A 14,704-nucleotide genomic window follows, 5' to 3' on the forward strand; every position below is an offset into this window, starting at 1 on the left:
AAAGGAAGGCCGAGATGGGCTCGAGATGGGCTCGGAGACCCTATGGGGCCTCCCAGGCCTTGTATCATGACTCAGCATTTCCAAGATGTGGGGGCCTGCTGAGAGCTCTCCAGGATGCTTTTGATCTACCCTCTGTTCCCAAGCCAGTTTTCTCCAGAGTCCTAACCAGTCTTTCCTGCTGCTACAAATGATGCACTTGTGCCCACAAGTTAAAAGATGGGGGTTGGGGGGGACAATGCTTTATTGACTTGGCACCTATGAACAGGTGGCTACAGTCCCCCAGGGTTCTTTGCTACTGCAAAGTGGGGGCTCTGTGGTGGGGGCAGCATAAATCAGAGATGCTGGTTCCAGCTGCTCGGAGGGGCCACTGTCCCTGCTTTGGCCCCTCCAGTCCCCTTGTCCAGCCAAGCACCATCTGAGTCTGGGCCCTCTTGGAGAAGGCCAGGGCAATGACCGGGGTTCTTCTGCAGCCCTAGACAGTCAAAGTTAAGAGCTGTGGGCCTCTCTTGCCTTCCCTCTTCTTGGAGAATCCCAATATGGGTGGGGGTAAGGGAGATACCCCATTTACAGAGAGCCCCTGAGCCTCCTGGACCAGGCTCCAGGAAGATGCTCTAACAGGAGCCCCACCAAAGAAGAGAGTTAAGTCATTCCCTTCTCCCCGCTTTATGTTTTGGCTGTGCAGAAAGTGGGAGCTCTCACTGAACCGGGCCCATGGTAGCTGATGACAGGTGAGGTCACACAGAAAGTTGATGGGTAGAGTCCGGCTCTAGGCTCCTCCAGGCAGGACCACACTGTCTGAGTGTGTTCTCTCCCAGGCAAGAGGAGGGAAGGGTAGGGTGAACTGAAGTTGTCACAGGAGGAGGGCTTCCTGGAGGAAGAGGGAGAAGCCACAGCAGGCTCCCAGAAGAGATGGTCTGCAGAACGGGCTGGGTCACAATGACCGGCACAGGACACTGGCATCCTCACTGTGGTCACAGTTGTGGGCATCCCAGCGTATGTGAGAACAGAGCAGAAGAGTACTCTCATCCCCTCGGCATTTGACATTGTCCAGCAGGATAGGGCCTCGGCCTGGGCCAAAGTGGGCCTCGCCGGGAGCTGCCAGGGCCTGGCCACAGCCCAGCTGGCGGCACAGGACAGTGGCGGCCCGCAGGTCCCAGGCGTCATCGCAAACAGTGCCCCACCGTTGCCCTAGGAAGAGTTCTACACGTCCCTCACATGGGTGGGCTCCGTTGACCAGACGCAGGTGCCCTGTGGAGACAAGGATCAGAGCTTGCAGGGGCTGGCCCATGCCAGGCCATGAAGGGGTAGACAGAAGAGGCAAATGGTGGTGGTCTGAGACACAGCATTGCTCTAGGAGCTGATGGATAACGGCAGACAAATCAGATTAAAATAGGACGGGCAGCAGTCCAGACTCAGTCTCTGGACTGGAAGAGCATGCCCCAGCCTTTGTGGGGTGCTGTGCACATCCCGAGTGCTCCATGTCTGTTCTTAGTCCTCTGTTCATAATCCCAGACCCTTAGCCCCAGCGCTACTCTCTGGAGACTGTGATTGTGTCCCCTGAAGGTCATCATCTCCACTCACTCACAGGTTTAAAAGTGAATCCTGTCATTTATCTCTTCAGGAAGGAGACACATTCCCTTATTTTGGTTCCTGTCCCTAGGAATCCTGAAGATTGCTCCCTTGAACCCCCCCCCTACCTCTTTTTGGACACCATATCCCTATTAATGAAAACAGACTAGCACAGAACAAAGATTCTCAAACCTGGTACAAATCTGTTGAGCTGTGTAACCTCAGGCTATGCTCTCCCTGGATTCTGGTCCTTCCTATCCTGATGCCTCTACTTCCATCTTTAGGGCTGTGAGCACCTACCGTCCCTTGGCCGAGGAGTGGGTACCCGGGTGGTCTCAGAACTATCCTGCTGGACTTGCAGTCCTAGCTCCTCTGGGCCTGGCTCGGCGAGGACAAAGAAAAAGAAAGAGGTGGCTGTCACCTTAAGGAACACGTTCCTTGAGGCCAGGTTACCTCCAGGCCTCCCAAGGGAAGCCTGATTTAGGGGTAGAGAAAAGACCTGAAGGACAACTGCTTTCTGCCACTTGGATCAGAAATGGGGTTTGCTGGGTCGCCTGGGAGGCTCAGTCGGACTCTCGGTTTCCACTGGGGTCAGGATCTCAGGGTCGTGGTGGGTTTCCCCACTCTCTCTCCCCTCTGCCCGTTCCCCCCTGCTCCTGCTCTCTCTCTCTCTCAAATCAATAAATGAGGATTGTTTTTCTTTTACCCTGGGACCCAAAGCAGAAGCCTTTGAAGCTACCCCTTTGCGGCCAAAGCTATTAGGCCCAGGGCACCAAAGGAGGGTGAAGTTATCAATTTCCACCCCAATCAATGAACAGAAGCATTTAAAAACAGGTCAGACTCTACAAACACCCCTTTCCACTGATTCCTCCCGAAGGTCAGACGTTTGCTCCCAGAAGGCGGATGAACTCTCTCTGCTTACTAGGGCTTTGTGGGTCCTTGACTCAGCAGAGCCAAAGCACCGCGGCCTCTCCCTTAACACAGATTTCCAGACTTTGTCCGGGGCTTTCCGCCTCTCACCTCCCGCCCGCCCCTCCCTGCCGCAGAGCGCACGCCCTCACCAAGCCCCACCCCACTCCCACTGCAGAGGGCGCTCCCTTCCCGGCCCCGCCCGCGCCGCGCAGCCGCAGAGCGCGTCGATGGTCGGGCTCCGCCTCCCTCTGCGCAGTGCGCGCGTCCTCTCCGGTCCCGCTCACGCCGCCGTGCCGCAGAGAGCCCCCACGCCTGACCCCGCCCATCCTCTACAGCCCGCCTCCTCGCGCCGGCGCTGCAGTACGCGCCTGCGCGCGGCCCCGCCCGCGCCGAAGTACGTGCCTCTGCTCGGTCCCGCGGCGGCCTTACCTGAGCAGAGCGCCCCGGCGTCTTCGTGGTGGCCGCAGTTGTGCTGACCCCAGCCCAGGTGAAAGCAGTCGCTCAGGCGGGCCTCCGTTCCGGCGCAGCCCACGTTGTCCAGCAGCACCGGGCCGCGCCCGTAGCCGAAGTGGCCGAGGCCGGTGGCGCCCAACGCAGGCCCGCAGCCCGCCTCGCGGCAGGCCACGCGCGCATCCGCGAAGTCCCAGTCATCGTCGCACACGGTGCCCCAGCCCCCGGCGTACATCACCTCCACGCGGCCGCGGCACGGGCCTGGGCCGCCCACCAGCCGCAGCCGCCCGCCTGCGGGGCGCAGAGGCCCGCGGCCATAGGGGCTGGGCTGCGACCTCTGGCTTCCAGAGCCCCAGCCCCACCCTCGCCCTCCCTCCCCAGAACCCTGGCTCTGCCACTTACTTTTCTTCCCCGCGGCCCAGGTAGCGGTGGTGAACAGTGCCATCTCCCTGGAAGGCAGGGCACCAACTCCTGTAGCTGCAGAGACAGGGTATCTAGAGCACTTGAAGGGGACAGAGAGGCCTTCTGGCCTGCAGCCGGGCACAGGGACGCCTACGAGATCCCCCAGCTGTACCACACCTGCACCCCACACAGCTTCAATCCTAGTGTCGCCATGTCGGTCACCTGTGGTGCTTGGGAAGCTTAACTGGAATGAACCGAGTCCTATTTCCAGGCATTATCCTAATTTCGATCCTAATGATAGTTCCAGACCAAATTCCAAATATACAGGCAGCCTTCGTTCAACCTTCAGCTCAACCCTCTCAAGGCCACTCCATTGCCAACCTCAGCACCCACCCAAACGTTACCTCAGAGCTTCAAAGCATTCCCTTACTGTCTCCTCCCGCCTTGCTGAACTTTCCAGAGCTCTGGATTTCATCCTGGCTTCATCTGTTCCTCGTTCTCTCACCCACCTCTTCACCATCTGGCCAAAAGACCTGGTTGGCGCGCCAGGGCCCCCTTCCAGTAGATCCAGAACAGCCTTTCTAATTCCCAGCCCTGCCTACCTTGCCCCTACACCATTCCAGCCTGGAAGGCTGGGCTCCTTACCTTCTGGCTCCGTGTGCCAGGCCCAGTCCTCTCTTGTGGCCAAGGGTGGTAGTGCTGTAAGAGTCGGGGGGCCCAGCACTAGAGCAGGAGAGAAGGGAGCAGGGTCAGAGGCCAAGGTTCCTGGTCAGCCTTGGGCTGTCAGGGGAGAATGGGAGGGTGTCCCTGGAGAAGACAAAAGATTTTACTTCCAGTAAAAAGCCCACTGGTGCTCAACCCCCCCCCCCCCACGGGGTCCAAGGAGGTCTGCCCTGCTTGACCATGTATGTAATTTACTTGGGGTGCACTGTTGTACATTCCACAGTTTATAAGGGGTTGCAAAACAAGGTTCACTCCCATTTAAAGACAAAATAGGACTAGAAAGAGCAAGGGTCATGCTGCAGACTGGGCAGCAAAGTTAGCTGTGGCTTTGCCCGGGTTCGGTATGGGAACATGGGTCAGGCTTTGCCTCAAGGGGCTGACGCTCTCCCATCTGTAAACCAGGAATGAGGGCCCCTGGTTTGCTATGAGACATGGACAAACAATTTGTATCTTGTAGACTAGAGTCCAGCTGTGAAGTGCCATTACTGGTCCTGTTCTTCTTTTTCTTTTTTTAAGATTTTATTTACTTATTTATTTGACAGAGAGAGATCACAAGTAGGCAGAGAGGCAGACAGAGAGAGAGGAGGAAGCAGGCTCCCCTATGAGCAGAGAGCCCGATGCGGGGCTCAATCCCAGGACCCTGGGATCATGACCTGAGCCGAAGGCAGAGGCTTAACTCACTGAGCCACTCAGGCGCCCCTGGTCCTATTATTCTTTTATTTTTTATTTTTTAATTATTTATTTATTTGACAGACAGATCACAAGTAAGCAGAGAGGCTGGCAGAGAGAAAGGAGGAAGCAGGCTCCCCTATGAGCAGAGAGCCCGATGTGGGACTCGATCCCAGGACCCTGTGATCATGACCTGAGGCGAAGGCAGAGGCTTTAACCCACTGAGCCACCCAGGTGCCCCCGGTCCTATTATTCTTATTTGCTCAGAAAAACTATTAAAATGGGAGAAGGACCAGGTGGGTGAAAATACTATTATAAGAGCATCCGGAATCTGGATTCATCGCTGGATTACAGTGAGAGAATTCAGGAGTACCTCTGGTGCAATTCTAGAGTAATATTACTTTACTCTTTAGTATTCCATGAAGAGTACCTAGAAATTGCTAGAAAATTCCGAGGGCATTCTTGGGGTGCTGCTAGATAATATTGCTGGCACAATACTATGAAACCTAGCACAAAGACATACAGAGGCACTACTAGAGCAGTACTGAGACGGACATTAAAAGTAATTGCGGGGTCTTCCTGGAAAGCACCGGGGAGCATTGAGGAACCTCCACCCCAGCCTTCCCCCGGCCCGCCCTGTCCCCCGCCCCCGAGCCCGCCCCCAGGCCGCCCCCCCCCCCCCCCCCCCCCCCCCCCCCCCCCCGAGCCCGCACCTGCGCAGAGCGCGCCGGCGTCCTCGTGGTGGCCGCAGTTATGCACACCCCAACCCAGGCTTAGGCAGGCTGCCAGGCGGGGCTCCCCGCCTTCGCAGTGTACGTTGTCCAGCAGGATGTGTCCCGTGCCGTAGCCGAAGAAGGCGTTGGTGGTGGCGGCCAGGGCGGCCCCACAGCCCAGCTGGCGGCAGACCACGGCAGCATCCGGCAGCCCCCAGTCGTCGTCGCACACAGTGCCCCACAGGCCGCCGTGCAGGATCTCCACCCTGCCCTGGCACGGGCCCGTGCCCCCCACCAGGCGCACGCTGCCCTCACCTGGTGGGGGGGTGGGGACAGGGCGCAGCTCCCACAGGGCTCTGCCTCCCTTACCAACAGTGCACCTGACCCGACGCACCCACAGTGCCTCAGGCCCCGCACGTACCCACAGTGCATGGTGCCCCAGGACCTAAAACCAAGGAGGAGCTGTTCACCCAGTTACCCCAGGGCACTGCCTCCTCACAGTCCCAGATCAGGGGAGGTTTGTGGGATCAGGACAGACTGGCTTCGCGTGTGTGTCATTTTCTGCCTAAAAACCTACCTTCCTACCCCTGGTCCACGCGCTCCTAAGCAATCCTAACCCTATAGGATATGCTGTTTCCTCACTTCCTACTTCAGTGAAAACCGCCTCACCTTTCCAGGTGCATTGCCAACAACTCTTCCTCTAGGAAGCCCTCCTTGATCCCCAATAGATGAGACCCACTTCCTCCTCTGGACTTCTTGCCTGTTTATCTGTCCATCCTTTAGGGCACTTTCGATTTTCTTGCTCTACATCATTACCCACATTTCTGTACATATCGGACTTTCCCATCGCATTAAGCTCGGTATTCTGCTCTTTCACTAAACTTGTGCTATTTTTACTCATCCCACGGGAATGGATTCCTCTCTCCCTCTTCAGCCTGTGAGCAGCCTGGGGGGCTGCGAGGGGCTGGATGGGGAGGGAATGACTCAGCTCACCCAGTGGTTCTCCCTCTCTTCCCACCGTCGAGGGTAGATATGGGAGACTTCCATTGGGGTTCTTAAGGCCCAGGCGATCCCCCGTGTTGCCCTTACCTTTCCCGTGCTGGGGAGTTGTAGAGGGCACCCGACTCGTGAACACTTTCCTTGTTGGGGGCTGCGTGGGCAAGAATTCTGGGAAGGAAGCAGGGTGGGAGGGGGGAGGACACATGCATCTTCATCCTCACACCCACGGTTGTCTGAGCAGCAGGACACGGACCCCTAAGGTACCTGCCATAGGGCCTCTGGCCACACAAAGGGTCAAAGCCAGGAACCCTGGGGTATGAGAGGAGAAGGGGCCCCCTGAGTCCAGAAAGCCGTGGCTTCAGATGACTTCTTAGAGCAACATCCCATGACTTGAGAACATACTGGAAATGCAAATTTCCAGGCCCCACCCCAGACCTACAGAATCAGGAAACCCACGCTCTGTGTTTTAATGAGCCCACCAGGTGATTTTCTTGGAAAACTAGAACCCTTACTCTCAAGGTCAATGCCTCTCAGAGATTTCTGCTGCAGCTTCACACCAGATGGACCTTGCTGCCAGTACTGACCCCACTTGTTTGATTTAAAAAATGGGAAGAGGCCTCTGCTGGAACCATCAAAGCCCTACGCAGACACAAGAACGCTGGTTCTCCTTCAGCCAAGAACACACCACGAAGCGGAACTGAGACACTGACAACCAGGACTAGCCAAGGCCCCCCCCTGGCGTGGCCTCCCGCGTGGGAGTCCCTTCATTCATCTAGCCTGCAGCTCTGCTGCATGCCCTCGCTGGCCACAGGTCTCCGCTTACCATCGCATAGGACAGCCACGTCTTCGTAGTGGAAGCAATTGTGGACGCCCCAGCCTCGGCTGCGGCACTGGCTCAACGCGGCTTCCTGCCCGCCACACTCCACGTTGTCCAGCAGGATGGGGCCTCGGCCTTGGCCGAAGGCCAGGGGCCGCGGCACGGGCAGCGCCAGGCCGCAGCCCAGCTGTCGACACACCACGTTGGCATCCACCACATCCCAGTCATCGTCACAGACGCTGCCCCAGGAGCCGCCGTGCAAGACCTCCAGGCGCCCCCGGCAGCGGCTGGGGCCCCCCACCAGCCTCAGCTCTGTGGAGAGGGTTGAGCTGGCACCAGAGGGATCACAGGGCCTGAAGGGCAGGACGCCCACCTTGCTGTGAAGCCTGGAGGATCAGTCCCTTTGGGGCCTCATTTCTCCCTCTCGGTCCAATGGGGAGACCAGTGCAATCCATTTGGGGGCCTCTAGAGTTACCGTGGGCTGGTTAGTCATCACTCCCCGAGGATCTGTTTTAGCCTCTGAGTACGTGGGGGCAGGGCACGGAGGGGCAGAGACACCTACCTGGAAAGGGCAGTGGGGCAGGCTGGAGGGCACCGGCTGAAACAGAACGACGTGGAGCATTGGCCCCTCTACACCCTCCCTGGGCCTCTTGGCCCTGGGGACACAGCCTCCCCCCCCAACCCCCTACCGCCATCTTTACCACCCCCCCCCTTCACTTCTCCTGCCTTCTCCAAGCTTCTCCTGTCTCTCCCCGCGACTGCCCCAGTGGGCCCCCTTGCTTCGCCCATCTCCCATCACCCCAGAGAGATCTGCCTGAAACAGGGGTCTTTTTATCCCCCTCCACTGCAAGACTCCACATTTCCCGCAGGAGTCCCCGACCCTGAGCTTTCTCTGCAAAACCTTCTAGTACCTTCTGACCAGCTTCCCCTGACTTTTTTTTTAAATTATATTTTAAAATTAAATTTAATTGTTTAAATAAATTTTTAAAGTAATCTTGACCCAAAGTGGGGCTGGAACTCACAACCCCGAGATCAAGAGTCACACGCTGTACCTGCTGAGCCAACCAGGCCCCCAGCATCCCTCCACCTCCGGCTTCTTTATATCCCATCCGTCTTGTCTCTGGGTCTTTGACCCTGCAGTGTCCTCTGCTTGAACAGTTCGGCTCATTACAGCCCTGCAGCTCCTTCCAGATACAGCTCAGAACCCCCTCCTCCGGGAAGCCTTCCTGGAGCCCTCAGCTAGAAGTGCTGTCGGTTTCCTCCGAATCCCCGGTCACCAGCTACATGCCCCTTTCTGGGCCTTCTGCCTGGTGATGTGGCTGTGCCCGACTCATCTAGGTGTTTCCCAGCCTCACCCCTTTGACCCCGCCCCAAGCCACGGTCACGAGCTCTGCCTTAAGTGCTTTTGGGATTCATTAGGATATCCCCCAAAACATTTACCATACAAGACCTTCTGCTTGAGCCCTCCTATCTGTATACACCAAGCACTGTGCTCATTTTATGTACCCAGCTCACTAAACCACTAAGACGACGTATGAGGTGGTGGATAGGGTTGTGCACACGGCGAAGGTCAGGTTTCATGAGTTTAGGCAACTCGCTCAAGGCCATACAGCGAACAGGGAGTAGAGCTGGGATTCCAACCCAGACAGCCACACTCTTCTCCACCACACAATTCTGGGCACATGGCCTGAGAGGCGGGGAGGTAAACAGGGAAACTGGCCTGGCATGGGAAATGGGAAATCCTTAACAGCTCCTCGCTTGCATGCAGGGTATTATAGGTCCCAGACACATTCGTGTACATTACTTCGTAGAATCCTTACAACAGTGCTCCGAGGTGTGCACTACTGTACCCATTTTACAGATGAAGAAACTGAGACTGAGTTTCTTCTTTTCTCAAGTTAGGATCATCCCTGCCTTTCGAATAGCCGCTGCTGAGCCCACTCCTGTCCCTCCTTCCCTATTTCCAATGTCCCCTACCTGCCCAGACTCTGTGTAGGCTGAGCCCTCACCTCCAGCACTGAGCCCTCCATTTCCCCAATGCAGACCCTTAACTCGACCCTGAACAAGTGTTAGTTGGAAAGGACTTCGGAAACTACCTCACTGACAAATCACGTCCCACCATAATTGTACAGCTGGGAAAACCTGAGAGCCGGAAAGGGGACAGGTCAGGAGTTAGGGGAGGGCACTCACCCAGGGGCAAGAGGAGGAAGAAGGACAGGGCTGGGGGGAGGGGTAACGGGGCGTTGCTCCTGTCTCCTGGCCTCCAACCCCTGCTCCTCTCTGTCCGCTGGGGATCAATTCGCATCTCTGCTTCCCGGAGCATCCAGCCAGGGCCCGGCCTTTCGGAGGGTCCCATCAAGGGGCGGTGGAGAAGTCACAGCTGGAACATCTGGAATTCAAGATCCCCAGTCACTTCCCGCTGGAAGGGGCCCAGCGAGAGCTTTAGGGGGATGTGACATTTCTGCTTGCATCTGGCATTCTGAGTGGTGACAGGAGCAGGGGCCACGGCGGGGACCCCTGGAAAGGACAGGACGGAGCACAGGACTCTAGCGAGCAGGTAGGTCTGGTGTGAGAGCAAGTGGTAAGAGGCAAAGTTAGAGGGTTGCCTGGTCCGAGGCGGGCCTGGAGGTCTTGCAGAGGGCTCAGCGCATCCCAAAGCCCGGTGTTGGTGCCACGGGTGGTAATCCACATACTTTTAGTGGCCGATGTTTACTCTTTTCTTTTCCTTTTCTTCTTTTCTTTCTTTCTTTCAACAGTGCTATTTATGCCCAAGGCTTCTGGTTTTCCATTTACTTGGAGCAATATAAAGTTTCTCTTTAGAGTTAATTTAAAGGGACGCTTGGCTCGGTTGGTTAAGAGCCTGCCTTCAGCTCAGGTCATGATCCCAGGGTCCTGGGTTCAAGCCCTGCCTTGGGCTCCCTGCTCAGCGGGGAGCCTGCTTCTCCCCCCACACTCCCCCCTGCATGTGCACTCTCTCTGTCTGTCTCTCTCTGACAAATAGATAAATAAATAAAATCTTTGAAATATATATATATGTGTAAATAATAAAGTTAATTTAAGTAAGAAGAAATGAGTCAAATTAAGGGGGGGTGGTGCGGAAATCAAGGAAACATGGTTTCCCTTAACTCTCAAATATGCCAAAATGGGGAAGGGGTAGGAGACTAGATGCCACGTGGGATGTTCTATCCCTCTGGAGGAGGAAGCCCTTAAAGACGCTTGTTTAAGTTTTGGGTTAAGGGGGCACCTGGGTGGCTCAGCAGGTTAAAGCCTCTGCCTTTTGGCTCAGGTCATGATCTTAAGATCGTGGGATTGAGCCCCGCATCAGGCTCTCTGCTCAGCAGGGAGCCTGCTTCCTCCCCTCTCTCTGCCTGCCTCTCTGCCTGCTTGTGATCTCTGTCAAATAAATAAATTTTTAAAAAAATCTTTAAAAAAAAAAGTTTTGGATTGCGGAGGGGCTCCTGGCTGGCTCAGTTGGAAGAGCACGTGACTTGTGATCTCAGGGTCATGAGTTTGAGCCCCATGTTGGGTGTAGCGATGACTTAAAAATAAGTAAATAAATTTGTGGGGGGGCGTCTGGGCAGTTCATTCGGTTAAGCCTCTGACTGTTGATTTTTTTTTTTTTTAAGATTTTATTTATTTATTTGACAGAGAGAGATCACAAATAGGCAGTAGGCAGAGAGGCAGGCAGAGAGAGGGGGGGAAGCAGGCTTCCTGCTGAGCAGAGAGCCCGATGCAGGGCTCGAATCCCAGGACCCTGGGATCATGACCTGAGCTGAAGGCAGATGCTCAACCCACTGAGCCACCCAGGCGCCCCTGACTGTTGATTTCAGCTCAGGTCCTGGTCTCAGGGTCATGGGATCGAGTCCCACGTCAGGCTCTGTGCTCAGCGCAGTCTCCTCATCCCTCTCCCCATCCCCTCTCAAGACAATGAGTGGACAAAACCTCAAATAAATAAATAAACTTTGGATCGAGGTATACAAGTCCCAACGTGCATAAATTGGACGTGTAGTGCTCAGCGAACATTTGCCCCACATAAGCAGCGTCCCGGCGAGACCCCATGACCCCCTTCCTGGCAGACCTTCCGCGGGAGTCTGATACAGTGCCTGGGCAGCCGTGGGATGGCTTGGGCGGGGGAGATGGGAGTCTGGTTTAGTGGACGGGTCTGGGATGTACCGAGAGGGAGATACCTCCCAGCAGGAGAGCGCCCCCCGTCTCCCCCTGGCTTGGCCTCCGTCCTGGCGTACAAACAGTCTGGTTGGGGAAGGACTGAAAACCTATCTGCATGTGGGCATGGGGTTTTCAACGCTCCATTCATGGGGCCCAGGACAGCCCCCAGTGGAATAATCAGCTTTTGTCCTCCCTCTGCCTGACCTGGGAACAGCTGGGAGATGGGGACTGGAGGACTGGACGGGGGGGGGGGGCAGCCATGGGCCAATCTTTGCTGAGGGGCTCCATGGTGATCAGGGCCTGGCCCTGCCTCACCTCCGGGACCCCGGGTGGAAGTGAGGCTTACCTGTTCCCTGCCCTCCGTGAACTGTGACTCTCTGAAGCTCTCACACTCCCTCCTCTCCCTTTATTAGTGCACCTTTTACCTTTATAGCTTCGGGGCAGGGCGGTGGGGGGAGGCAGGCAGCATAACTCGGGATGCGCATCTCTACTAGCTGCATGCCCTCACTGTCCTCATCTGTGAAATGGGCTTAGGAATACACTTTGCTCCAACCATTGTTGCTGGGTTAAAGGAGCTGAAGTTTATAAAAGGTTTAGCCCAGTGCCCGGTCCGCCCTACGCTTGGTACCTGCTTTACTGTTACTACTCTCTGTGGACCTTCGAGGGCAGAGGCAAGATCTTATCCAACGGCAGCATCTGGCACAGGGTGGGTACTCGAGAAATGTTTGTTGAATGACTGAGTGCGGTTTAGGGCTGCAGAATCATAGAATGAAGCTGTCCGAAGGGGCCCGGGAGATCATCAAGAGTAATTCCACGTCTGACCAGTAGAAAACATGCCATTCCCTCTCTCTCTCTCTCTCTCTCACACACGCACACACACACACACACACACACACACACACACACACACACCAGCAAAAGTGAAGTATTCGTACCTGGGGGAATGTTCTAGGCTCTTTCTGTCCCCTCTTCCACAGTCTTTCCAAGGTCAAATTTCCAATCACTTTTTCTGCCCCCAGGAGTTTAGGAGGGGGAAGGATCCCCCAAAAGCAAATCAACACAGACCTTTCTTCTTCTTTTCTTTCCAGAGCTGGAAGATGAGCAGAGGCAAAGTCCCCGTCCATGGAGCTGGCCGGTGGCCCCAGCCTGTCCCCACCCGACCTCGGGGGCAGAGGGAGGCAAAGGGAGAGTGGAGGTGACCGCACGGTCTGAAGCAGCCCCAGGGAAGGGGCACCCAGGCAGAGGAGGAGCTCTGGGGTGTGTGGGGGGGGCAGGCGTGGACTCTCAGGGCCAGGCAGCCCCTCCTTGCCCTTCCTCCTACCCCAGGGCTCGGGTTTCAGAAAGGCAGCTCAGCCAAGCATCCCTGAGCTCCTGCAACAGGCCTGATCCAGCCCTGACTCCGGCTGCCCCAGGGAGTCCCCTCCATCGAGCCCTGACCCACGTCCCGCGGTGGGGTTGGAAACATGACCACAGAGTGCGTGCGGTGGGCTCTCCAGGCAGGTAGGGCCTCTGATCCTGCTGCTCGTTTTGCCTTCCTGTCATTCCCCTTGACTTCTGCTGCCTTTTGAGCTTTGGGGCTTTTCTAGTTATTGGTGACGGGGAGCAGGCATGTGGCTTCTATAGCTTGAGGCTTCCGTAATGCTTTGCTGGAACTGTGCACCTTCCCTCCCCAACCACAAACTCTCAAAGCCAGAGCAGCCCCGCAGGGCACTTCCCCAACCTGGCTGTGCACCCACATCCACCCCCGGGGGAAGCGGGGGGCTCCTTAAACATATATACAAATTCCCAGCCCCACCACTCTGCTGTGGACATTCACAGATAGGGTCCCCCAAAAGTGTACTTCTGAAATGCTCCTGGGGATCAAACACATTTGGGGACCAGGGGTGTCGTCCAAACCCTTTATCCTGCAAGTGGGAAGAGAAGGCTTAGAGGGGAAAACGGAATCACAGCCCAGGCTCCTGGAAGGGCTTAATTTCCCGGCTCCGGGGCCTGATCCTGCTTCCCGTCTCTCAGAGAAAGAAAACTCTCTGCAGGGAGGTCTGCCGTCACCCTGCTCCCAAATCTATTCGCCCTCGTGTGTCTGCACCCAACTCTCCTTCCCTCCTGGCTCTTTCTTCCTCCCCTGGCCTGACCGAACGGCTCCCCCGCAGTCCAGACCCCGGTCCTTCTCCCTCGTCAAGGACCTCCCTCTCTCCATCTGTGTATCTTCTCCCCCGTATTCAGCTGCTCTTTCCCAACTGGATGCTTCACCCAGGGCTTTTGAGCATCCTCTGGTCTCTGTCATGAAAAGCAAGTGACAGGGGCTCTTAGGTGGTTCAGTGGCTTAAAGCCTCTGCCTTTGGCTCAGGTCATGGTCTCAGGGTCCTGGGATGGAGCCTTCCGTTGGGCTCTCTGCTCAGCAGGGAGCCTGCTTCCCCTGCCCACCCCGCCTGCTGCTCTGCCTACTTGTGATCTCTGTCACATAAATAAATAAAATCTTTAAAAAAAAGAAAAGAAAAGAAAAGAAAAGCAAGTGACATAAACCCTTTCAACCTGTGGTCAGTAGATCCTCATGGTAGAAATGGTCAGGCCCTAGTTTCTGTGTCTGTCCCTGGCTGGAGGATGTCCCAGGAGTGACACCTTGGCTCTGATGCTCTAGCCTTAGAAGGTGCTGGAACTAGAGGCTGCCTGATGCCTGAGCTCCTCACGGTTCATCAGCAAGTTCTTTCTAGCAGGGAGATCGGAGCAGGCGAGCATTGGCATGTGTGCTTCCAGGAGACATCGCGGGGCCCCCCTCCTGCGCCGGCCCTCTCCTCCCCCTCACAGCCAGACTCCACGAAAGCGCAGCACACACACGCATGTCCACCCCCTTACCTCTCTCCAGGCCTGGCTTGCTCTGGTCTGCCTTTGGTGCCCACCACTCCGCTGAAGCAACTCTTCCAAAGGTCACCAGGGACCTCTGAACCCTGAGATCCCAGGGAGGATTTTCATTCCTTGTTTTAGTTAGAATAGGAGCTCTGGGGGTGTCTGCGTGGCTCAGTCAGTTCCGCGTCTGCCTTTGGTTCTGGTCATGGTCTCCGGGTTCTAGGATTGATCCCCACGTCAGGCTCCCTGCTCAGTAGGGAGCTTGCTTCTCCCTCTCCCTCTGCTGTTCTCCCTGTGGTTTCCTCTCTCCCTCTCTGTCAAATAAATAAATAAGTCTTTAAAAAATGAAATTAAATAGATAAATCCATAAAAGTGGGGCACCTGGCTGGCTCAGTTAAAAGAACACGTGATTTTTTTTTTTTTAAGTACTGTAGGGGCG

At 56.0% G+C, this 14,704-nt stretch overlaps 1 protein-coding gene across 1 annotated transcript; it reads right to left on the reverse strand.

Moving 5' to 3' along the window:
• Positions 1–209: 209 nt before the first annotated feature.
• On the reverse strand, positions 210–14,481 carry SSC4D (scavenger receptor cysteine rich family member with 4 domains). Its single transcript, XM_045074983.1, has 12 exons — positions 14,275–14,481; positions 12,357–12,511; positions 9,445–9,643; positions 7,817–7,852; positions 7,261–7,566; positions 6,528–6,605; positions 5,439–5,753; positions 3,979–4,056; positions 3,334–3,408; positions 2,911–3,222; positions 1,870–1,947; positions 210–1,248 (listed from the first exon to the last, which is right to left on the reverse strand). Exons 3-12 carry the CDS (start codon positions 9,608–9,610, stop codon positions 932–934), a joined length of 1,761 nt encoding a protein of 586 aa, XP_044930918.1. The 5' UTR covers positions 9,611–9,643; positions 12,357–12,511; positions 14,275–14,481; the 3' UTR covers positions 210–931.
• Between the last annotated feature and the right edge of the window lie 223 nt (positions 14,482–14,704).

Source organism: Mustela putorius, unplaced genomic scaffold (genome assembly GCF_011764305.1).
Source record: "Mustela putorius furo isolate JIRA1106 unplaced genomic scaffold, ASM1176430v1.1 tig00000139_pilon_pilon_pilon, whole genome shotgun sequence".
Classification (NCBI taxonomy): Eukaryota; Metazoa; Chordata; class Mammalia; order Carnivora; family Mustelidae; genus Mustela; species Mustela putorius.

What these genes read in the sequence shown, in the direction of transcription:
- SSC4D (XM_045074983.1), bottom strand. Translation starts at nt 9,610, where the DNA reads ATGGGACCCTCCGAAAGGCCGGGCCCTGGCTGGATGCTCCGGGAAGCA. An exon ending in CTTCCTCCTCTTGCCCCTGG is followed by an intron (nt 7,853 to 9,444) that starts GTGAGTGCCCTC and finishes GTTCTGTTTCAG; the next exon opens with CCGGTGCCCTCCAGCCTGCC. An exon ending in CGCCGGGGCGCTCTGCTCAG is followed by an intron (nt 1,948 to 2,910) that starts GTAAGGCCGCCG and finishes TCGCCGAGCCAG; the next exon opens with GCCCAGAGGAGCTAGGACTG.